This window comes from Phytophthora cinnamomi (assembly GCF_018691715.1).
Source record: "Phytophthora cinnamomi strain GKB4 chromosome Unknown Contig17, whole genome shotgun sequence".
Taxonomy (NCBI): Eukaryota; Oomycota; class Peronosporomycetes; order Peronosporales; family Peronosporaceae; genus Phytophthora; species Phytophthora cinnamomi.
Window position 1 is genome coordinate 1995401 of NW_027150950.1, and position 25312 is coordinate 2020712.

Sequence of the window (25312 nt, forward strand, 5' to 3'; positions counted from 1 at the left end):
CATTAAACGTGATCAAAACCCGCAACGCAGGCGTGAAATGCAATCATAGCTGTTTTTGGGTGTAGAATAATGTAATTATCTGACGAATACCTCGGACAATCTTGGATCATCGTGCAGCTCGGTCGAGCCAACTCATTCGTATTGTTGCTATAGCAAACCATACTTTGTATATACTTAGTACAAGTATGCATATTCCAGGCTTACTTGATAAAATTGTGTCTATTTGTCGCGTTGGGCCCGAAGAGTGTTTGTCGTTGAAGTGGGTGCGAGTGTTGGTCCTGTCGAGAAGCGCGGTAGTTGTGGTCGATGTGCGGGGTAGACGGTTTATTTAATACTGAATTGCTACTGCTAGCCTAACATGCATGCCTCGCTGTGCTCCTACGCGAGCACAGGGCTCTCTTTGCGTATTTCTGGGTTTTTCCTTGACTATGCGCTACCCTGCGTCTTTTTTGTTTTCTTTTCATTTCTTTTCTACTAAATGCATGTTCCATGTTTCTTTTTCATGTTTTTCCTACAAAATGCATGTTCACTGTGACGGCTGACCCTCTCGGGTAGCTGCCACAGGAACTTCAAGCCTCTGGCCGCGAGCAAGCAAGCCAGAGCCTTTGCGCCGCATCGCTCTGGCTTGCTTGCTCAGCAGGCCAGAGGTGGGCCTGACATCTCCCCCTGGTTGACTTCGCGTTGGCGGAGTCGATACTCATCCAGGAGTTGACGCCAATGCGAAACGTGCTTGATCTGCGCTTCGCTTTCCCAGGTTGCCTCATGCTCCGGCAACCTATGCCACTTCACGAGCCATTGACGTTTGCGACGTCTAGTTCGTTTCTTGAGCAGCTTCTCCACAATGTAGAGTTCTTTGTGGTGTTGTAGAACACACAAAATCGTCAAATGTGGATACTAGCCCAAACCACAACAATAGCCGAGCTAGTCGGCTCTTGTTGGCCTGCGCTGAGTTGCCCCAAGTTGCCCCAAGCGGTTCGGCCCTTCCGGGACAGAAGTGGCTCGCCTCCGCCGAGACCAAGTACCCCAAGCCAGTCAAATCACGGAGGTCAGCTGAGCTACCTGCCTCCGGGTTCAGAAATCCTGTACCCTCCACCAAAGGATGGACGACGGCGCGCGAGCGCTTTTACAGGTCGCCGGGGCAGAAGCAACCCGACTTGAAGAGTAACGGCACCCGGGCTGTCCGGCGTACCGGCTCGCCGACCTGGCGAGACTTGTTCCTTTCGCGCTTGGCGAGATTTGCCCAACCCGGGCCGACTTATCTCTTGGCGCTGCCAGTCGAGTACCCTCCAAGCTATGCCTCTCGGGTACCGACGGCAGGCATAACCCGACCCCGCGCAGTGACTTACGGAGAAGTGTACACGTGTGGTGGGCCTAGAAAATCCTGCTCTGTTTGTTCTTAAGTCTCCTGGGCGCCCTGAAAAGGCGCCTCCACTATTCCTAAGGTCCTATACAAATATCAAGTGAAATGGAGTGGTTTCGGATCTCGGCCGACCCTTCCCCCTCTCAGCAACGCTTCGATCGGCTGAGGCGGATAAGCTGTCCGGATAACTCGACGGACTCGGCGGGGCGACGCTAAGACTCGGCGGAGTGACCCTTGGACTCGGCGGAGCTCGTATCCGGACGGTACATTGTACCCTTGGATGGCTCTGTCTTATCCGGACGGTACATGGTACCGTTAGTCGAGTCCGGCGACTGAACTCATCTTGGTCTCAGCTGAGCTCCCTCCTGGACTCGGCTGTGGACTCCGTGCGCGTCTTCTGGTCGCCTCTAGTTAGCCCTTGGTTCTTGGCGCTCTCTCGACCTCGTAGCTGAGTTGCCTGGTCCTCTGGCTCACGCTAGCTCGGTACAACTCGGCTGACTGGTACAGTGTACCCACCCAGCCGAGTAGTACCGTCAGTTTCGCTTTTGGCTGTCTTGGTACCTTGTTCCACTTGGGTGCTCCACAAAACTGATGTTTCCTACACCACAACTGCCCCAGCCATGTTACGAGCCGGAGTGGTGAGTGACGTGGCTCATCTGGTGTGTCCCACACGAACTTCTCCCGTCCAGTCAAATTTGTCGCTCACATTCCCCACATCGAAGCTGGTCGGAACGACCGGAGCCTCCCTCGCTCCGTGAAGGTGAAGCCTTCGAACGACTCGACCCTTGGCTCACACCTTGTCTGACATGTGGTCTCTGTGCCCCACTATGTCTGTGCGGGTACAGATGCCTCTGTCGATGAGACCAGGCACCGCCGTCCGGCCAAATCAGTGTTCGGTTGTCAGCTCCTTCGCAGTCCGTGACGGTCCCGGCTGGACGAGGTGATGTCGGCTGGACCCACGCAACTCCTCTAAGCTCGACCGGGGTCGCCTTGGACACGTCCAGTCGAGATGGAACTCAGCGGCGCGAGGCTCCAGCATGTCCTCGACGACGTGGAATTCGGCGACGCTCGGTCCATCCGACTTCGATACGTCTAGACGAGCTGGAACTCGGCGGTGCGAGGCTCCAGCATGCATTCGCCGACGTGGAACTCGGCGACGCTTGTTCAAGCTGACTTCGACACGTCTAGCCGAGATGGAACTCGGCGGTGCGAGGCTCCAGCATTTCCCCGCCGACGTGGAACTCGGCGACGCTTGTTCAAGCTGACTTCGGCACGTCTAGCCGAGATGGAACTCGGCGGTTCGAGGCTCCAGCATGCATTCGCCGACGTGGAACTCGGCGACGCATGTTCAAGCTGACTTCGACACGTCTAGTCGAGTTGGAACTCGGCGATGCGAGGCTCCAGCATGCATTCGCCGACGTGGAACTCGGCGACGCTCGGTCGAGCCGACTTCGACACATCTAGCCGAGATGGAACTCGGCGGTTCGAGGCTCCAGCATGCATTCGCCGACGTGGAACTCGGCGACGCTTGTTCAAGCTGACTTCGGCACGTCTAGCCGAGATGGAACTCGGCGGTGCGAGGCTCCAGCATGCATTCGCCGACGTGGAACTCGGCGACGCATGTTCAAGCTGACTTCGACACGTCTAGTCGAGTTGGAACTCGGCGATGCGAGGCTCCAGCATGCATTCGCCGACGTGGAACTCGGCGACGCTTGTTCAAGCTGACTTCGACACATCTAGCCGAGATGGAACTCGGCGGTGCGAGGCTCCAGCATTTCCCCGCCGACGTGGAACTCGGCGACGCTCCGTCAAGCTGACTTCGACACGTCCAGTCGAGTTGGAACTCGGCGGCGCGAGGCTCCACCACGCTCTAGCCGACGTGGAACTCGGCGACGCTCGGTCAAGCTGACTTCGACACGCCCAGTCGAGTTGGAACTCGGCGGCGCGAGGCTCCACCACGCTCTAGCCGACGTGGAACTCGGCGACGCTCGGTCGAGCCGACTTCGACACGTCTAGCCGAGATGGAATTCGGCGGTGCGAGGCTCCAGCATTCCCTCGCCGACGTGGAACTCGGCGACGCTTGTTCAAGCTGACTTCGACACGTCTAGTCGAGTTGGAACTCGGCGATGCGAGGCCCCAGCATGCATTCGCCGACGTGGAACTCGGCGACGCTCGGTCGAGCCGACTTCGACACGTCTAGCCGAGATGGAACTCGGCGATGCGAGGCTCCAGCATGCATTCGCCGACGTGGAACTCGGCGACGCTTGTTCAAGCTGACTTCGACACGTCTAGTCGAGTTGGAACTCGGCGGTGCGAGGCTCCAGCATGCATTCGCCGACGTGGAACTCGGCGACGCTCGGTCGAGCCGACTTCGACACGTCTAGCCGAGATGGAACTCGGCGGTGCGAGGCTCCAGCATGCATTCGCCGACGTGGAACTCGGCGACGCTTGTTCAAGCTGACTTCGACACGTCTAGTCGAGTTGGAACTCGGCGATGCGAGGCTCCAGCATGCATTCGCCGACGTGGAACTCGGCGACGCTCGGTCGAGCCGACTTCGACACGTCTAGCCGAGATGGACCTCGGCGGTTCGAGGCTCCAGCATGCATTCGCCGACGTGGAACTCGGTGACGCTCGGTCGAGCCGACTTCGACACGTCCAGTCGAGATGGAACTCGGCGGCGCGAGGCTCCAGCATGCCCTCGCCGACGTGGAACTCGGCGACGCTCCGTCAAGCTGACTTCGACACGTCCAGTCGAGTTGGAACTCGGCGGCGCGAGGCTCCACCACGCTCTAGCCGACGTGGAACTCGGCGACGCTCGGTCGAGCCGACTTCGACACGTCCAGTCGAGTTGGAACTCGGCGGTGCGAGGCTCCAGCATGCCCTCGCCGACGTGGAACTCGGCGACGCTCGGTCCATCCGACTTCGACACGTCCAGTCGAGCTGGAACTCGGCGGCGCGAGGCTCCACCACGCTCCAGCCGACGTGGAACTCGGCGACGCTCGGTCAAGACGACTTCGACACGTCCAGCCGAGATTGGACTCGGCGATGCGAGGCTCCAGCATGCATTCGCCGACGTGGAACTCGGCGACGCTCGGTCGAGCCGACTTCGACACGTCTAGTCGAGTTGGAACTCGGCGATGCGAGGCTCCAACATGCATTCGCCGACGTGGAACTCGGCGACGCTCGGTCGAGCCGACTTCGACACGTCTAGCCGAGATGGAACTCGGCGGTGCGAGGCTCCAGCATTCCCTCGCCGACGTGGAACTCGGCGACGCTCGGCGACGCTCGGCTGAGGCGACTGCGACACGTCCAGTCATGTTGGAACTCGGCGGTGCGAGGCTCCAGCATGCCCTCGCCGACGTGGAACTCGGCGACGCTCGGTCGAGCCGACTTCGACACGTCTAGCCGAGATGGAACTCGGCGATGCGAGGCTCCAGCATGCATTCGCCGACGTGGAACTCGGCGACGCTTGTTCAAGCTGACTTCGACACGTCTAGTCGAGTTGGAACTCGGCGATGCGAGGCTCCAGCATGCATTCGCCGACGTGGAGCTCGGCGACGCTCGGTCGAGCCGACTTCGACACGTCTAGCCGAGATGGAACTCGGCGATGCGAGGCTCCAGCATGCATTCGCCGACGTGGAACTCGGCGACGCTTGTTCAAGCTGACTTCGATACGTCTAGTCGAGTTGGAACTCGGCGATGCGAGGCTCCAGCATGCATTCGCCGACGTGGAGCTCGGCGACGCTCGGTCGAGCCGACTTCGACACGTCTAGCCGAGATGGAACTCGGCGGTTCGAGGCTCCAGCATTCCCTCGCCGACGTGGAACTCGGCGACGCTTGTTCAAGCTGACTTCGACATGTCTAGTCGAGATTGAGCTCGACGACACCCAGCTCGCCATGCTCCAGCCGACGTTGACCTTAGCATCGGAGCGAGTCGGCACCACGTCAACAAGGTTCCTGAACTTCCATTCGTTCATTACGGACTCTCCGTTTCTCAGCGAAACCGACTTCTTCGGCTGGTTCTTCGCCTGCATCAGGTACGCCATGCTTTCACTCCATGCTTCTCGACTCAATCTCCACTCAACTCCATTTCGGTACCATGCAATCATAAAATCATACAGTTGACGCAGTATCCTTCATCGTCTCGACTCGGCCTGCTGTCTTCACCGAGTCGGCGGATCATCATTTGGTGCAATAGCTTTAGTTCACATCCGCAACTTGCACCAATTGCAGACGGATTTCACGTGTCTTATATTGCAGACAATCGAATGGCAAAGTGCCCCACGAGATGTCTGACAACAGTTCCCAATTCGGGCTTTTCCCACTCGATGCCCTCGTCGCTCTAAGTAATAGGGGCGGATGGTCCCCTGGAGCAACGTCTTGAATGTCGTCGTCCGCATCATCACCGAGCTCGGCTGCGAAGTTGCACTGGGCGGGACGCTAGTTACACACGTACCCAACCAGCGGCGAGATCTCACCGACTCCGCTAAGCAACTCGGCGATCAACTTCGCCTTGCCGAACTCGGCGTTTTCATCATCACCATCACTTCCTCGGTCTTGGGCAGTGTCCCCGCCTGACTGGACAGTGCCGGTCACTTCCATCGTCATGTCAATGCTCGGCTCACCAGCTGAGTTCGTCCTCGCGAGAGGCGAACCTCCAGCCGTCGCTGGGCTGGCCCAACTCGGCGGTGACCTTCCCTCGACCATCCTGCTCAGTACTCGAAACTTGGTTTACTTGGCACCAGCGAATTCAAGCACACTCTGCTCCCGGGTCGCGGCACCAGTTGTGGTGTTGTAGAACACACAAAATCGTCAAATGTGGATACTAGCCCAAACCACAACAATAGCCGAGCTAGTCGGCTCTTGTTGGCCTGCGCTGAGTTGCCCCAAGTTGCCCCAAGCGGTTCGGCCCTTCCGGGACAGAAGTGGCTCGCCTCCGCCGAGACCAAGTACCCCAAGCCAGTCAAATCACGGAGGTCAGCTGAGCTACCTGCCTCCGGGTTCAGAAATCCTGTACCCTCCACCAAAGGATGGACGACGGCGCGCGAGCGCTTTTACAGGTCGCCGGGGCAGAAGCAACCCGACTTGAAGAGTAACGGCACCCGGGCTGTCCGGCGTACCGGCTCGCCGACCTGGCGAGACTTGTTCCTTTCGCGCTTGGCGAGATTTGCCCAACCCGGGCCGACTTATCTCTTGGCGCTGCCAGTCGAGTACCCTCCAAGCTATGCCTCTCGGGTACCGACGGCAGGCATAATCCGACCCCGCGCAGTGACTTACGGAGAAGTGTACACGTGTGGTGGGCCTAGAAAATCCTGCTCTGTTTGTTCTTAAGTCTCCTGGGCGCCCTGAAAGGCGCCTCCACTATCCTAAGGTCCTATACAAATATCAAGTGAAATGGAGTGGTTTCGGATCTCGGCCGACCCTTCCCCCTCTCAGCAACGCTTCGATCGGCTGAGGCGGATAAGCTGTCCGGATAACTCGACGGACTCGGCGGGGCGACGCTAAGACTCGGCGGAGTGACCCTTGGACTCGGCGGAGCTCGTATCCGGACGGTACATTGTACCCTTGGATGGCTCTGTCTTATCCGGACGGTACATGGTACCGTTAGCCGAGTCCGGCGACTGAACTCGTCTTGGTCTCAGCTGAGCTCCCTCCTGGACTCGGCTGTGGACTCCGTGCGCGTCTTCTGATCGCCGCTAGTTAGCCCTTGGTTCTTGGCGCTCTCTCGACCTCGTAGGTGAGTTGCCTGGTCCTCTGGCTCACGCTAGCTCGGTACAACTCGGCTGACTGGTACAGTGTACCCACCCAACCGAGTAGTACCGTCAGTTTCGCTTTTGGCTGTCTTGGTACCTTGTTCCACTTGGGTGCTCCACAAAACTGATGTTTCCTACACCACATCTTCTCCAGTGTCCTCGTCCAAGATTAGAGGTACAGCCTTCGGAATCGGTCGATTCGGAAAATCCTCACGATTCGTTTGGTAATGGGTCAGTAACTCCACGTTGAATGTCGGATTAAGACGTTTCATCGTGCGCGGAAGTATCAACTTCGCCACGTTGTCGTTCACCATACGTTCAATCACGAACGGTCCAACCTTCTTAGCCGCTAATTTCGCTTTCTTCAATTCCGTGTTCTTGTTTACGGTTTTCAGCGGTAAGTTCTTCGTGTCGAGCAGCACTAAGTCACCCCTTTTAAAGACAACTTGTCTGCGCTTGCGATCGTAGTACTCCTTTTGTCTTGCTTGAGCTTCTTCCAAATTCTTCTGAGCACGTTCTACGATCTCCTGTCGCTCCTTCGCAAAGTTCTTCGCGAACTCCGCGAGCGTCACATCATTCTCCGATTGCAGCAGGTCTTTCATCTCCTCTGCCACAATGTTTGACACCTTAGGTCCTGTGTCAAGTTCGAATGGCGCGAACTTCGTAGACGCGTTGACGAGGGTCGAATGCGCATATTCGATAGTCCCTAGGTGCTTAACCCAATCGTCACCGTGATACGAGATCATGCATCTCAATGCATCTTCGAGCACGAGGTTCTGGCGCTCTGTCTGGCCATCTGCCTGAGCTCGGTGCGCAGTTGTCATGCTGAGTTTGATACCCATCAACTTCATCAATGACTTCCAAAAGTCCGAGATGAACTTCGAGTTGCGATCACTGATGATGACCTTCGGCAATCCGTGATGCCGAACAACTGCATCAAAGAATACTTTAGCCGTGTCCTTCGCGTCAGCTGTCGAATACGTTGGTGCATACTTCGCTCGCTTGGACAACTTGTCCACTGCAACTAGTATTGCATCAAACCCTTCCGACACTGACAAACCCGTGATGAAATCCATTGACACCACTTCCCAGCATTCCTTTGGCACTGGTATCGGCATCAGTAGTCCTTTTTTCTTCTGGCTACTGGACTTCCATCGTGCACAAGTCTCACATGTGCGAACGTATTCCCTTACGTCGCGGTCCATAGTCGGCCAGTAGTACCATTGCGCTGCTTTCAGGTACGTGCGTCGACTTCCAGGATGCGCGGACGTCTTTCCATCATGAAATTCGATCATGACATTTGTGCGAAGCTCTTTTACCTTCGGCACACAAAGTCGGTAGACAGTTTCGCCTTTCGTCTGTTTGAAAAACAGAAGCCCATTGTGCTTGACGAACTTCTCCTTTCCTGCTCCATTAGACCACTGTTGCTTGAAAGCAGGGTCTGATTCGTATCCTTCCTGAAACACTCTCTTCGTCTCAGGGGCCAAGTGCGGACTTACAAAATGATAGTCGACGCTGTTGACTTGCTGCTGTGCTACGCCAATCGGGCGACCCTCCCCCCGTAAGTCGACATCGTCGAGTAACAGGTGAGTATCATCCGTTGACAAGTTGCGCAACACTGCAGACTTAATACGGTGGTCATGAACTGGTGCGGCATTCTTCGCGCATTCGTCGTCGCAGTCATGAACCGTATACGTCACATCCGGAAGAGGTGCTTCTTTCTCCTCTTCGTCTTCCAGTCCATCCGGTGGAGGCCGTGAGAGCGCATCCGCTACAACGTTCATCTTACCTCGCACATGATGCAAAGTAAACGTGTATTGCGAAAAGTGCGTCAAAAAGCGAGCCATCTTTGGTGACACTCGTGGGTGATGCAACATCCACGAACGCGCTGCGTTGTCCGTGTAGACGTCGAATGGGCGTCCATGCAGATAGTGTCTCCACTTCTCCGTAGCCACTTTGATAGCTAGTAGCTCCTTCTCATACGTAGGCCATCCACGCTCATGTTTATCCAACTTCTTCGAATAGAAGGCAATCGGATGATCTGCTCCATCATACTTCTGTGACAGAACTCCACCAATGCAATGTCCTGACGCGTCCGTCGTCACGATAAACGGTCGCTCAAAGTCCGGCAACTTCAGCGTAGGCGCTTGCTGAAGTGCGAGCTTGAGATGCAAATACGCGTCCTCCACAGGCTTCGTCCAATTCCATGGCGCATCTCCCTTCGTCAAATCCCTCAACGGACGAGCAATCTCGGCAAAATCACAGATAAATCTGCGATAATATCCTGCCAAACCCAAGAAACTCAACAACTCCTTTCGATTCGTCGGAGTCGGATACTTGGCTATCGCTTCCGTTTTACGCGGGTCAACGCTTACTCCTGCCTGCGAGACAACATGTCCTAGGAAAGCCACTTCGGACTGACCAAACGAACACTTTGCCATGTGCGCAAAAAGCTTCTCGCGACGCAGTACCATACAAACTGCACGCAGATGCTCCACATGCTCTTCCATACTCTTCGAGAAGACGCAGATGTCATCGAGATACACGACGACAAATTCGTACTTGTCGAACAGCTTGTGCATGAGCCTGGACCATGTCCCTGGCATTCCAGCCACTCCCATGGGCGCTACACACCACTGATACGTTTCCTTGTGTGTTCGAAACGCAGTGTACGGACGACTTGACTTCACCACCAGCATTTGATGATATCCCTGCGCAAGGTCGATCAACGTGTAGATGACACAACCTACCATCTTATCGAACAACTCCTCGATTAATGGCAACGGGATCTTGGCAATGACAGTCACGCTGTTGAGATAGCGGTAGTCGAACACCCAACGCAACGGAATCTTCAAATTGCCGCTACGCAACCATTCAGCCCTTTTCGGCATTTGACCTGTGACTGGGTCCTTCTTCGGGATAGCGAAGATGTTCGAAACCCACGGCGAGTTCGACACTTCAATCCATCCTTTCTTCAACTTGTCTTTGACAAATTCTTCGAAAGCATCCTGTTCCATCTTCGACATGCGGAACGGTGCACGAGAGCTTGGTTGAGCCCCCTTCTTCAACGTCACTTCAAAGTTGACTTCACGCATCGGAGGCAATCCGTCTGGTAATTGCTCCGGAAACACATCGTTGAACTCCTTACCGACTACGTTGAAGATCGGTTCTGGAATTCCTTCCACTTCGGGCACAAGTTGTATCTTCACCCGAAACACCTGCTCATACTCGCCTTCCTTCAAGTTGTGCGAGAACGACGGTGCATCGACGTCGATGAATTGCATCCGGTCAGGTATGACAACCTCCTCCTTTTGCCAATCCACTTGAGGGTTGTAGTCCTTAAACCACGGTTTCTCCAAAATGACGTCGTGCGACTCCGGCAACTTCCATTCCACGAACTCGATCGCTGGAAAGAAGTACCCATCCATGCTCACTGGCGCTTCCACGTGTTTGACATCCGTCGCCGGTGTCAACGTGCCATCAAAGCGCTGAGCTTGAAGTCGTCTTGACAGAAGCACATTACTAGCCAAACCTGGCATAATCATGTTCGTGCTTGCACCCGTGTCCAACAGAATTCGGACATCTCTGCCATTGATGCGACCCTTCCTGATGAAAAGGTTACTCGTACGTTCGGACTTCACTGCGTTCACCTTCAAGGTCTCCGTTGTACTTGTTGGTTGCGATCCTTGCTGAACCAACTTCACTGGCTGCTTCTCAAGCAACTCAGCTTCCTGCTCTGGCGGCGATCCGCACACACCAGACTCCAATTCCGGTTGCATCGCATGCAAACTCGGTTCTTCAACTGGCTGCAGTCCACACGAGCCAGCATCTTCCGTCATTTCTGACGCTGCAGTGACAGTCTCTTCCACTTGTACACGTGCCTTGTCCATGAATGCCTGTAACTCATCCGCTTGTTCCTGGATGTCAGCCACACTCATAGTCACGCGATCCATGACGACAGTATCCACCTGTTCGTCATCCTCGAGGACCATGTTCATCCTCGGCTTACGCCCTTGATTACTGCCCGAGTTGTTGTACTTCGGCGCATTCCGCTTAGCCATTTGCGTCTGCTGCGGCTGTATCGGACATTGACGAGCCCGATGGGCGCTACTCCCGCACCGGAAACACAGGTTTCGGCGCATACATTCCTCCTTCGACGGTACCCTTACGTTGTCGATCTCCATCGGCACTGGTCCATCGTTGTTGCTCTTCGATCGTCTGTTGTCGTACGATCGGTACCTCGGTCTGTCGCGTGCTCCATCCGAGCGTCCACGATGCGCGTGAGACCGGTCATAGTCGAGCGCTACGGTAATAGCGTCGGTCAACGTTGCACTCCTGCGATACTGGACTTCCTCCCGAATACTTGACGGCAGACCACGCAAAAAATACATGATCTTGTGGTGTAGGAAACATCAGTTTTGTGGAGCACCCAAGTGGAACAGTGTACCAATTCCGCCTAATAGCGGAATCGACGGTACTACCCGGCTGGATGGGTACACTGTGCCAGTCCGCCGAGCTCGCGGTACCGAGACGGCCAGGAAAGCAGCACCGACGATACTACTCGGCTGGATGGTACCCGCCGAGCTCGCAGGCTTCACGAGCGCACTGCGGCCGACTGAATGGGAATCAAGAGCACCGGAGACCAAGGACGGGTGGCTCCACGCAAGGAGAAGACGCACGTACGGCGGGCCGAGTGCGGGGACGCTAGGAGACGCTCAGCCGAGTTCAAGGCAGTTTCCGGGCCTTGAGCTCGGCTAAACAGAGCTGCCGACCGCCCAGACGACGCGGTGCACGGCCAGAAGGCGCACAAGAGAACCAAGCGTGAGCCCGGCAAGCCCAGCAGCACTCAGCCGAGTCGGCGAGACCTCCCCGTCGAGCTCGCCGGGTTATCCGGACAACTTATCCGGCTCCGCCGAGTTCGAAGCGTCGCTGAGAGGGTGAAGGGTCGGCCGAGATCCGAAACCACTCCATTTCACTTGATATTTGTATAGGACCTTAGGAATAGTGGAGGCGCCTTTTCAGGGCGCCCAGGAGACTTAAGAACAAACAGAGCAGGATTTTCTAGGCCCACCACACGTGTACACTTCTCCGTAAGTCACTGCGCGGGGTCGGATTATGCCTGCCGTCGGTACCCGAGAGGCATAGCTTGGAGGGTACTCGACTGGCAGCGCCAAGAGATAAGTCGGCCCGGGTTGGGCAAATCTCGCCAAGCGCGAAAGGAACAAGTCTCGCCAGGTCGGCGAGCCGGTACGCCGGACAGCCCGGGTGCCGTTACTCTTCAAGTCGGGTTGCTTCTGCCCCGGCGACCTGTAAAAGCGCTCGCGCGCCGTCGTCCATCCTTTGGTGGAGGGTACAGGATTTCTGAACCCGGAGGCAGGTAGCTCAGCTGACCTCCGTGATTTGACTGGCTTGGGGTACTTGGTCTCGGCGGAGGCGAGCCACTTCTGTCCCGGAAGGGCCGAACCGCTTGGGGCAACTTGGGGCAACTCAGCGCAGGCCAACAAGAGCCGACTAGCTCGGCTATTGTTGTGGTTTGGGCTAGTATCCACATTTGACGATTTTGTGTGTTCTACAACACCACAATCTTGTCCAGTTCGCTCATCTCCTTGACTTGAGTAATCAGGTGCCTGAACTTGCTGATATAATCGGGCAAGTCTCGACACTGACGCTCCTTCAAGTCATTCATCTGGTCCCGAAGACGTTCTTGCAGATCCGGAGGCACGAACTCTTCCTCCAGCTTCAAAAAGAAGTCTTCCACACTCTTTACATCGTCCTTCTTGACGATGTACCACTGCGCGGCTCCATACTTCAGCGATCCCGCTAACACAGCCAAAATGCGTCCACTCAACTTACTATCCTTCCAGTCTATGCCCTTAGCTAAAAAGTACTGCTCCACCTGCTCCCGGTATAGTTGGAACGATTCCCCCCCCGTAGCAGGGCATTATATCCCATCCAGCGTTAACTGCGACAGCTGCCATGATTTGCGCAGCTCGTCGATCAATTCTGTCTGCTTCTCCATGGCCGCCAACATACTATGCATTAGTTGGGCCGGATCCGCCATCTTGAACACGCGAAAACTTCGTACTTTGTGTGTTCACCCTTGAAACTTGATACCGGTGGGAGCAATCTACTTTTAGGGGCACTGACTAAAAGAAAGTAAAAGAGAAAACCTGTTAAAGAAAATAGCCTACGCTACTTCCTAAAATTGGCCGAGTTATGCGCTGTGGGAGGTCTTGGACTTCTTCGATGCCTTTGAAGAGGTCGATGACACTTGAGAGGTCGATGACGCGTGAGAGGTCGAGCGGTGACGGTTGTCGTCCAGGTCTTCGCTTCGCCAAATTTTGCTGTGCCGGGCTACCAAGAACAAAACTGACTAACCGGCTTCGAGACTTATAGTGCTCGATTTATATGCGGTGCAGTCTTTTGAGAACAGTAGCTACTTGGGCAAATGGGCTGTCACCGGGGCCAGATGCAAAACAAATTTGCACCACGGCTGCCCTCCAGTTATTTCCCACGGTCAGCGTACAATAATAGGTTGCCCTATTAATGTACCAAAGTCTCCCCAACAGCTGGGTTGGTCACGCTGACGTGACACTTACACCTCAAGCTGAAAAGCCTCCCCTTGAGTGCCGTGCAGCAGCGAGCCTTCCCCGCAAGTGCTACCAGATGTCGCGTTGGGCCCGAAGAGTGTTTGTCGTTGAAGTGGGTGCGAGTGTTGGTCCTGTCGAGAAGCGCGGTAGTTGTGGTCGATGTGCGGGGTAGACGGTTTATTTAATACTGAATTGCTACTGCTAGCCTAACATGCATGCCTCGCTGTGCTCCTACGCGAGCACAGGGCTCTCTTTGCGTATTTCTGGGTTTTTCCTTGACTATGCGCTACCCTGCGTCTTTTTTGTTTTCTTTTCATTTCTTTTCTACTAAATGCATGTTCCATGTTTCTTTTTCATGTTTTTCCTACAAAATGCATGTTCACTGTGACGGCTGACCCTCTCGGGTAGCTGCCACAGGAACTTCAAGCCTCTGGCCGCGAGCAAGCAAGCCAGAGCCTTTGCGCCGCATCGCTCTGGCTTGCTTGCTCAGCAGGCCAGAGGTGGGCCTGACACTATTCGAAATTGGCCGATTGGTTACCGATTTCGACAAATTTGGCCGGGATTCACAAATCAAAGTTAGTTTCATAGAATACCCTCGGAGTGAACAAGTAAAAACTAAACGTGATAAAGAGAGCAGTACTCAAGCACGAATCTACCTCAGCGGCAAGCTAAGCAATCACAAATTAAAATCCAGAGCTGTTCCGGGCGAAGCACATCTTTGTTGATTATTAGTGAAAACAGAATGAGCCTCGCGCTCGCCCGTAGTGTTACTTAGGTGCGGTACATTTTGTTTTACCAACTTGTTGTAACCAACTCCAAATATAATAAATAAAAACATGGTCCACATTATATTTTAGGGATAATCCTTAGGATTAGGACGCTTCTCCCGACGTGACTTTGTTTTGTCCCGACGTGTATTACGATCTCAATTTCGTAATCATTCGCTCGACGTTTTCGTTTTTCGTTCAGATTCTGCCATACAGTTTGGAACTCGAGCTCGACTGCACAATAGGTCTCAAGAACGACTACCAAGAGCGCAATGCTGCAGTGGCACTGCGTGTTGCTGGCTGTAGTCACCTTCCTCTTAATCCCCAACGCTCTGTCAGCGGCAGTAGACGGGCAGCAGGCAGGTTTTCTACCTGACCAATTTCAAACGATCTCCGGTACCATCGACGGAAATAGGTTTCTCAGAGGCGCCTCCAAGGTTTCCGTCACGGAAGAGCGGTTGCCGAATATGGATATTATCATCAAAGACGCCGCCTCCAAGGCGAAGAAGGCAGTGATCTGGAAAATCAAGTTTGCTATTTGGAAGTATATCCTCGGACGAGACCTGTTGGAAACCGCATCATATTTTGTCACAACGAGTGAAGTTGAAGCCATCTTCTGGAACTGGCCAGCAGAGTGATGGTAGAAAGGCCGTAGCAGAGAGTCCGCACTCGGCGTGCCCTCAGTCCGAAAGTTCCCCTAAGAGTAACAAGTTGTTTGTGAGTGAGTTCGATCTGCGCTCCGTTAGGGTTACGAGCCCAAGCCCAAGTACACGCTACGCGCTGCGCTACACGTTGGTGAGCTGCACTACAACGACAAGATGTCATCCTCATCCGACTCAGACGACGATCGCCGCAAGAGCAAGACGGACAAGAAGTTCAGGATCAACTCCTCCGGCAATCCCGTCAACTGGGACGGCGAGAACTGGCCTTTCTACAAGAAGAGCATGAAGATCGTGTTCCAGAAGAGCTTGCTAGAGGACATAGCAAGCGGCAAGGTCACGGCAGACCCAACCTGGAGTCAAGAAAAGAAGGATGAACACACCAAGAAGCAAGCGAAGATCCAGATGCTGATCATGGGTTCGCTGACGACGAGACTCTCCCAGCAGTTGTTGGACCAGGACACTGGAACTGCTATGTGGGGCGAGCTCTGCAAGATCTACGAGGGGAAGAACAACGATGCCACCAAGGCGCAGAAAGTGTATCGCTTACAAGGTGAGCTGCACAGGACTCATCTGCGAACTAACGGAGACGTGCGTGGACACTTGTACACGATGTTCCGGATCAAAACGAGCTCAAGGAGCTTGGATCACCGTTGAGTGACCTTCAGATGGTGGACATGTTGCTGCGCAGCCTGCCGCAGCAGGTGTGCTACAACGAGCTTCGTAGAAAAGTGTTATTTAGCTCCAACATGAGTAAATACACACCAGAACTAGTGCGAGAATTGATTCTCACGGCTGAGACGCGCAACAAGGACTGGGAGAAGAATGCTTTTGGCAGTAACCAAGGCAAGAAGAAGCAAGGCACTGCTTCAAGTGGCCCAAAGGGCAAAACTACTGGTGATGGATCGAAGAAGAAGACGTCGAGGCCTGACGTCAAGTGCTTTAACTGTGGTGGCAAGGGCCATTACAAGAGCGATTGCCCCGACTTGGAAGAGAAATCCAGTGCGGAGAGAAAGGCAAGCGCGAAGATGGCACGCTCGGGTGAGAAACCCGTGAAGATCTCATCGGAGAAGACTGATGACGACAGCATCTGGGTGCACAAGCGTGACGTTGTCGTGGGAAAAGTTGTCAAGAGAGTCGCAAAGGATTGCGACGCAAGTCGTTGGTATTTCGACAGCGGAACTAACGCACACATTGTAGCGACAAAAGAATATTTTACTGTGCTGAACAACATGGAGGACAGTGATTGGAATCCAAATATTTCGGGGTTCGCAGATGGTGTTGACGCCAAGGCTGAAGGCTTTGGGACAATTCTTCTAGCTACTATGATTGATGAAGAGATGGTGTTCGTGTTCCTCGAAGACGTGCTATACGTACCAAAAGCTGGATGTAACCTCTTCTCACCAGGACAAGCACTGGAGCAAGGCTTCAAAATGTCGTGGGAGCAGGAAACAATGATGTTTGGTATGACGAAAGATGGCACAGAGGTGCTTCGTGCGGTGCATGAGCATCGACTGTGGGCTTTCAACGTGCACAATATTGGTGGCGTTAAGGTCGACAAGAAGACACCTGCTGTGAAGAAACAAATAGTGGCAAATTTTGCGGTGACAGACGGTGTCGAAGATATTGACGTCTGGCACGCGCGCTTGGGCCACATCTGCCCAGAGTATATTCGCCTAATGGTTGATCGCGGAATGGCCAAGGGCATCATGTTGAAGAGGCGTGGCAAGATGGATTGCACTGACTGCCATTTTGGTAAGCAACGACGCAAGACATTCAAGAAGAGCCTCGATCGCAACATTGTGAACGTGAATGACATGGTCTTCGCCGACTTATTGATTCCTGGACTACACAATGGCACGAAATATAGTGCTGTGTTAGTTGTGATGGACGGATTCTAGCGTTTTGTGACCACGTACCTGTTGAATTCGAAGACAGAAGATGAGGTGAACGGGTACATGAAGCAGTACATTGCGTGGGCTGAACGGCAGCACGGACGGGAAGTTGATACGGTAGTGACCCGTCGGTGGTGTGCTGAGGAAGAGTCTAGTGATGAGCAAGACGAAGCTATCGGACCGGTGAAGCAAGTGCTAACCGACAAGGGTGCAGAATTCTGCAACAAGACTATTGAGCACTGGTATGCTACGAAGGGCATAGTCCACACCAAGGTTGGTCCGAAGTCGTCTCAGTTGAACCTCGTGGAGCGAACACACCAGACTTTAATTGGAATGGTAAAGACAATGATGCATTACTCGGGGCTACCGAGATCGTTTTGGATGCATGCATTGCAAACTGCTGTTTACATTAAGAACCGAGTATTTTGCAAGGGCGCCGGACGAACCCCATACGAGATGATGTACGGTACTAAACCGGACATTCATCACATTCGTACCTTTGGGTCATTGGTATACTGTCACACGCCCGTGGCCAAACGCAAGAAACTGAGTGTGAACTGCAAGGTGGGTTTTCTCATTGGCTATCAAGAAGACGTTGTTGGCTGCCAGGTATATTTTCCTACCGAGCACCAAAAGGGCTTCGTGGCTGATGTGAAGGTGAACGAGGCGATTAAGTACAAAGACCGCTACGACAGCGGATTCAAGACAAAGGTGAACAGATGGTTACAGACGTTCGGCGAATTTCTTCGGGATGGAGACTTCGATGACGCAGAAAGTGACAGCGAAGCATCTCAACGAGCAGAGTGTGACGCCGAGTCCGTGCGTGACGATAGCAATGTCGAAATGCAAAGCGTTGCTGCAAGCATAGACGACCTCAACGAAGCTGAGCAAGTGCTGTGGAATGATATGGTGCGCAACAGCGCCCTTCCCAATGGAGACAGGAGCAGCTCTAGCAGTGAACTAGCGGAAAATGACCACCAACTATGGGATGATATTCTGCAGAACAGCTCTCTACCCGACTATGAGGATGCGTGTGCAACACAGGAGGACGAAAATGCGTGTGAAACGCAGGAGGACGAGGATGCAGAAGCTGTTCACGTTGTTGACAGCGTAGCTAGCATTGTTGTCCAAGCTGAGAGCGAAGTTGGTGATGATGCAGAAAGTGAATTTGATGAACATGATAATTATGTTGGCGAGTTAATTGATGAACTGGCAAGCCATGTGTCTGATCTGACTCCTGTTCCTGAAGAGAATGAGAGGGAGCTTGATGGCGACGATGACTACGATTATTTGTTCGACCCAAGCGATGATCACGAGGCACAGGATGATAACGGCGTAAGTGATGACGGGAGTGAACCGCCAGCACCAGCTGAAAATGGTGTTCTAGCAATTCCAACGCAAATGCTAATCGGAAAGGTGCATCCAAGAGACGAAGATATTCGTCATACGCATGACAAGAAGCGTACAAAGTTAAGGGCCAAACATGCAGCGGCAACAAGGCGCCCAGGACTTCGTGAAGTCCCAAAGAACCTTAAACCTGAACGATTCGAGGACTACGATGTGTGCTCAGCGTTCAAAGCACTACACGCAGATCGCCGTGGCAATGGTGGATTACGTGCTAGTGACATCAAGATCCCTAAGAACTATAGGCAAGCGATACGCTCCAAGCAAGCTATGTTCTGGCGTGAAGCTATGGATGCGGAGATGGCTGCCTTGAAAGACAAAGGAGTGTTAAGGCAGATTCCACGTTCAGGATTGCCTAGCGGGCAGCAGACCATCAAGACCATGTGGGTCTTCGATGTGAAGACAGATCATCTAGGTTACATTGTGAGGTACCGAGCACGCATAGTTGCACGTGGTGACAAACAGCGATTTGGTATTGACTTCACAGAGACATTTTCTCCGGTGGCACGAATGGCGACATTCAGGACGTTTGTTGCTGTGTGCATCATTTTGAAGTTGATGATCTACCAAGGAGACATTAACACGGCATACCTTAATGCTACGTTAGGTATAAAACAGTACCTGGAAGAGGTTGAAGGCTACCCGTGTGAAGATGACGGAATGATATATATCGTCGAAAAGGCTTTGTACGGGCTGCGCCAGTCCGGTAGAGAATGGAACAGCGAGGTGAATCGCTGGTTTGTGGACTACGGCTTCAAGCAGTGTGAGACCGAGCCGTGCCTCTACTTCTACGATCAAGACGGCGAATTCGCCATCGTACTTCTGTACGTTGATGACATACTGTGCGCGACGAACAACGTCGAGTTCAAGAAGAGAATGTTTGAGCAGTTAGACCAGGACTATGGACTAAAGGACCAAGGTCTTCTCAACACATACCTCGGTGTGCAGGTAGAACAGAACGCAGACTCCATTAAAATTCACCAGGCGAAGTACTGCGAAGAGATAATCGAGCGGTTCCATTTTGTGGACGCTCATCCAAGTAGGATCCCTATGGAGACGAACATGCGTTTGACTGTGAAAGACACTGATACGGATCGACGCAAAGAGAAACCCGTGAACGGCAAGAACTTCCCGTATCGTGAGCTGGTCGGATCCCTCATGTACTTGACTACCTGTACAAGACCAGATCTCGCGTTCTCCGTTGGACAGCTTAGCAGATACGTGCAAAACCCTACACAGCAGCACATTGGCGCCGCCAAGAGAGTGCTGAGGTACCTAGTTGGGACCAAGACGCAAGGAATTGTATACACCCGGAACAAGTCAGCAGAGCAAAAGCCCGAGTTAATTATTGATGGGTATTGCGACTCCGATTGGGGAAATGACCCTGACACACGCAAGAGCATCACAGGTTTTGTTCACTGCATGGCTGGTGGTGCAGTTTCGTGGGCATCAAGACGCCAAAGCATCGTGGCGCAATCGACCGCTGAGGCGGAGTATGTTGCAGCATGCGAAGCATGCATGGAAGCGAAGGCTACGCAACATGCTGATCCAAGTTTTTCCAGATTTGGAGTTCAGTTTTCGAATGGGCATCGATAACCAAGCAGCCTACGTAATGGCTACTAACCCAACCTACAGTCGCAGGACGCGACACATCGAGCTACGTTGGCACTACGTGCGTGACCAAGTGGCGAAGAAGACCGTGGTCTTGTGGAAGGTCAAGACGGACGTGAATCCATCCGATCTCATGACGAAGCCACTGGCCAGCGATAGGCTCGAAACATTGAGTGCTATGATCGGTTTATCTAAAGAGCATCTTCCTCAGTGACGAGTTTCACTTCGGAGGAGGGCGTGTTGGAAACCGCATCATCTTTTGTCACAACGAGTGAAGTTGAAGCCATCTTCTGGAACTGGCTAGCAGAGTGATGGTAGAAAGGCCGTAGCAGAGAGTCCGCACTCGGCGTGCCCTCAGTCCGAAAGTTCCCCTAAGAGTAACAAGTTGTTTGTGAGTGAGTTCGATCTGCGCTCCGTTAAGACCCACAAGCTGCGCGCCATAAACTAGGAATGGGAAATATGGGGTCGGCCGTATACTCGCACACGAATCATGAACAGTTGCAAGCGTACAGACGTTTCCATGGAGAGGTGTTGGCGTATCCGTAGGAATTTACTGAAAGGGACGCTCGGTACCCTGGCAATGTACCATGAATCGAGCGCCAAATCGGCTTCCAGAGATACGAAGACCGGAGCTTATTCCAAAAAGAAAATGTCTTGCAGACTAAAGTTGGTTACTAAGATCAATGTTAAATTCGGATTATCTATTCGTCAAATTCTCGAAGGTTCTAACTGTGGATTTGCAGGCTTATAGCAAGGAGACTCAGAATCGTCGAAAACCCGAAATTGACGAACAAGCTACTGTCGATATATGGCACTGTATCATCCGTTGGAGCAACGTCGTAAATTAGTACTTCTGAAGTACACAGGAAAGCTGTTGGTCCCAAGCGCGACCGACAACTTTATAGAATTTGATGGAGACAAATTATCTCGCTACGTACAAAACTTACACTGGTCTGAAGTTAATGTTCGTACTGTAAGCACTCAACTTCGGTAATAGAGATACCGTTGGCCCCTTCAGTGATTGGTTGCTGTAGAGCAGGGATCGCACAGTTGATGGAAGCGAAAAGCGGTACTGTTTTGCACGTTTACCACCATAATTTTCCGAACCCTTAGTTACTAAACTTTCTGGCCAGTACAATATTAGGCTAGTAATGTACAGTACTGGATAAAACCCTTTGTACCGCGGAAACGACCTATTTTACACTTAGAAGATGGTGACGTACCTACATTTGCGTTATAGTGTGGCTATGACACCTATGCTTTCGTTACGCGAAAATTTCCATCGTGCTTTGCGCTTTCGACATTGCTGTAGGCAGCATACCTGACGTATATCCAGCCGTTGGCCCCACCATTATGGTTATACTCGGTAGCATGTCTCAATGTAGGTGAAGCGTGGATAACGTCTGAGAGCGCACGGAACGTTACTACACTGTACTGCAGCCGATTGTTTTTTTACACCGATAGTGTATTGCGTCTCCTGGTGCAGCTTCAACCAAGAGTGTGATGATAAGGAGTATGTTTCAGCAAAGAACTCTTTTTCGAAGGTACAATCGAAAAACAGTGCACACATCAAAAAGCGATTTATTGGACTTCGTACAAAGTACGTTTTAACTACTGCTGGCAAAATCTAATTTGAGTTGAAGCCTTTTTAGCTTGCAACGACGAAGACGAGTTAGATTTATAGACGACAGTCCACAACGGTTGCGGCAGGATATTGGATGGGTAAAACGCAACTCGCTGCACGCAGCTCTACGGGTGAAGATCTGTACTCGCTTACGTTGCGCTCTGCTCTACAGCGCATTTTCTGTTGAGGATTTGTGAATGGCACGCGAAAGTAACAGGAGCGCAGGTTGCCCACTTTACAATTTTCCAAGGCAGCTGAACAAGCCATCCAAGCAGCCCAAGATTACCAGGGAAAATGAACTTCTTGACCTCGTTTGTCATGCTACTTGCTGTTGTGGCTGCTATTGCCACCCCGAGTGAAGCCCAGCATTGCCCAGCTTACATCTGCGGCAACGTCGGATCGGACAAAAACTTAGTAATCAGCAACTGTTGCACCTCGCAGCTCGTGATGACCTTCTCTGAATGCTGACAATCGAGTTGCACGGGCAGGGTGACCCGGTAGGTGCAGGACAGGTATAAATCCGAAAATGGTGGCCATGTGCAATCATTTCTGGTTTGGACGTGATGGTTAAATATAATTTTGTATTTATTTATTTATTTATTACTATTGAAACTACAGGTACGGGTACCCGAACTTCACGGAGGGACCTGCTTGGGTGCCCGATACCACATCGGTACACCAGTCGGACCAGGGATGGCAAAAAAAATATGGAAGGAGTTTTTCAAAATAAAAATATCGAAAAAATATTTTTATTTCCATTTTTATACATCAAACCCCGCTGAAACGGATCGCCTGGAGCACCGTATAACACAATAACTACCTGAATACTAGCCTCAACGCATACTGACGCCACCGCAGGGCTACTTCAGCTTCAAAGGTGGCGGAGCCGACCATGCCGATCGAGGTCAAGACACCTGAGGACTTCAGCGGCGCCATCGGCGAGAAGCAGCCGGCCACCGTGCAGTTCTCGGCGCCGCTGTGCGGTGGCTGCAAGATGGTGACCCCCCAAGGTGACGCAGCTGACGGAGAACGAGTTCCTGGCCGTCAAGTTCCTAAAGGTGAGCACCGAGGCGTTTGTAAGGAGATTGATGTGGACTGCTTCCCCACCTTCCGCGTGTGCAAGGACGGCGAGATGACTGCGTCGCACGTCAGCAAATATAGGGCCCCACCTAATAGAGCGCGGTTGTCAGATTGTGTCCGATACAAAACCGAAGTGTTTTATTTTCGTACTTACACGAATAAAAATAAAATATTTTTATTATATTTTTTTCACGGATAAAAATATTTAAATATTTTTTTTGCCATCCCTGGTCGGACGGGTAGGGTGACCCGTGAAACCTCTGTTTGAAACAGGGGTCGCATACAAACCACTGAGATGAAGCCATCACATGTATCCATATCTCAATGGGCAGGTAATGTATCGTACACCAACTTGCAGTTCCAGTTTTTTGTTTACGCTGACGTGTTCAAGTCGAGTCGAACAGATTCCAGTATTGAGCAGCTCGACCACAATCGATCCCGCCGCCTTCCGCGCACGTGCACAGCCAATCGACCCAACGAGAGCCATGAGCGCGCTCCAGCTGACGCAGCTCTTCGACGTGAAGGACAAGGTGGTGGTCATCACGGGCGGCGGCCGCGGCATCGGCAAGATGATGGCCGACGGCTTCGTGCAGAACGGCGCCACGGTCTACATCGCGTCGCGCCGCCTCGAGGCCTGCGCGGACACGGCCCGGGAGCTCAACGCCAAGGGCCCCGGCAAGTGCGTCCCGGTAGTAAACGACCCACTGCAATTGCCTGTTAGTAAGAGAGAAGGGGGCTGACAGAAGTTGTGCCAATAGCTGCAAGCCAATCTGCTGAGCGAGGCCGGCTGCAAGGCGCTGGCGGACGAGATCGCCCAGCGCGAGAGCAAGGTGGACGTACTCATCAACAACTCGGGCGTGTCTTGGGGCGGCGACTTCGACCACCACCCGGAGGCCGGTGCGGTGCTGCTGCAAAAATTATTTTTTTGTCTTGAAGTTGTGCTCACGTTTTTTTCTTAACCAGCATGGAACAAGGTGCTGACGGTGAACGTGACGTCACCCTTCCACCTGACCAAGTTCCTGCTGCCGCTGCTGGACGCGGCGGCCACGTCGTCCGACGCGGCGCGCGTCATCAACGTCGGCTCCGTGGCCGGCCTCATGCCGCAGCAGATCGACACCATCGCCTACGACACGTCCAAGGCCGCGATCCACCACATGACTCGCGTGCTAGCGGCCAAGCTGGCGCGTCGCCCCAACGGTGGCCACATCCTGGTGAACGCCATCGCGCCGGGCCTCGTGCCGTCCAAGATGTCGAAAGGCATCTCGGTCGTCACGGGCCTGGGCATGGACGACCTGGCCTCGGGCATCCCGATCCAGCGCTTCGGGCTGGACTCAGACATGGCGGGGCTAGCCATCTTCCTGTCGTCCAAGGCGTCCGGGTGGATCACGGGCATGGTCATCGCCTCGGACGGCGGGCAGGTGTACACGACGGAGACGGGAGTGGGTCCGGCAAAGCTGTAGGTGTGTGAGGGGTGTGACAACGAGTGGTTGGTTGCAGCATTGTGTCGAGAATCGTGATGAGGAGTAAGAAACAAGAAGGAAATATTGAACGACAGTGCGGGCAATATTCGCAGATACTCGAGTGAGAACTCGTGGTAGTCCTTGTACAGAGAACTTGGTCGAGACAAACCAAGCCGTCATGGATATTTCAATGGCCCGTTACCGTAATACTTCTGGTAAGCCAAGAGCTTCTCCCACTTCTCGTGTCCTTTGCCCATGACCCCCCCAAACTCGTCGGCCAACTGTGCTGGGGTCTTATCAGCTAGCTTCCACGCCACAAATTGAAGTTTCCACTTGGTTTTCATCCTGACTTTGTGCACCAAGTCCTTGATAGCGAGGTCGACATTGATGAGGCGTCTCTCTTCATTTTGGACGTCGCTGTTTACTTCCGTCTCGGGCCTTAGGAATCGCTTCGTGTTCTCACCGTTCCGTTCGCTGTTGAGAGTGTGCGAGTTGAGCAGTGGGGCGGTCTTCGATGCGGCTGCAGCAGTAGGTGACGCACTGCTGATAGCGACGAGGACATACACAGCCACTACGACAACGTGGTAGAGGCGCATAAGAACCTGGCAAATGAAAGCAGGAACTGGATTCGCGTGCGTTCTCGGAGGGGAATCGAAAAGTAGTGCGGGTGTCCACAACCACTTAGAACAGATCTGCTGTCGAAAGCAAATCTGAGGATCGACGCATAACGCTATGCCGATCGCTGAAATCCTGACCTGACGATTGATAACGCAGAAGTCGATTGCAAAACTGACTTCTTTTGGCGAAATTCACCAGTACTGTAGTACCATTATTTGTAAGTTTGGTTGTCCGGGGTAAAGGTTGACCTCCATCATATGAGTTTGGGGATTTGTACAAGTGTTGTGGATGCGTCTTTGCAAGCGTTTCTCTATGTGCCCACACGTTCTCTTCTTCTCCCTGCCATTTATCTGAACTGAGATGAGGTTACGGTGCCAATGCAACCTGAGGACAGCGAGATCAACGACACCTGTAGTATGTGCGGATTGCGGTTGTACTTCGAGCGATTGTTCAAGCAACAACCGTAAAGATGCTTAATAGAGAGTTTTCG

General features: G+C 53.1%; 2 protein-coding genes across 2 annotated transcripts; both read left to right on the forward strand.

Moving 5' to 3' along the window:
• Positions 1 to 22556: 22556 nt before the first annotated feature.
• On the forward strand, positions 22557 to 22825 carry IUM83_04887 (putative thioredoxin; the record flags this gene model as incomplete). Its single annotated transcript, XM_067928990.1, has 2 exons — positions 22557 to 22722; positions 22788 to 22825. 2 exons carry the CDS (start codon positions 22557 to 22559, stop codon positions 22823 to 22825), a joined length of 204 nt encoding a protein of 67 aa, XP_067796075.1.
• A 404-nt stretch (positions 22826 to 23229) lies between these two features.
• IUM83_04888 (Glycoside hydrolase) lies at positions 23230 to 24204 on the forward strand (the record flags this gene model as incomplete). Its single annotated transcript, XM_067928991.1, has 3 exons — positions 23230 to 23433; positions 23503 to 23641; positions 23708 to 24204. The coding sequence occupies 3 exons, from the start codon at positions 23230 to 23232 to the stop codon at positions 24202 to 24204; spliced, it is 840 nt and encodes a 279-aa protein (XP_067796072.1).
• Between the last annotated feature and the right edge of the window lie 1108 nt (positions 24205 to 25312).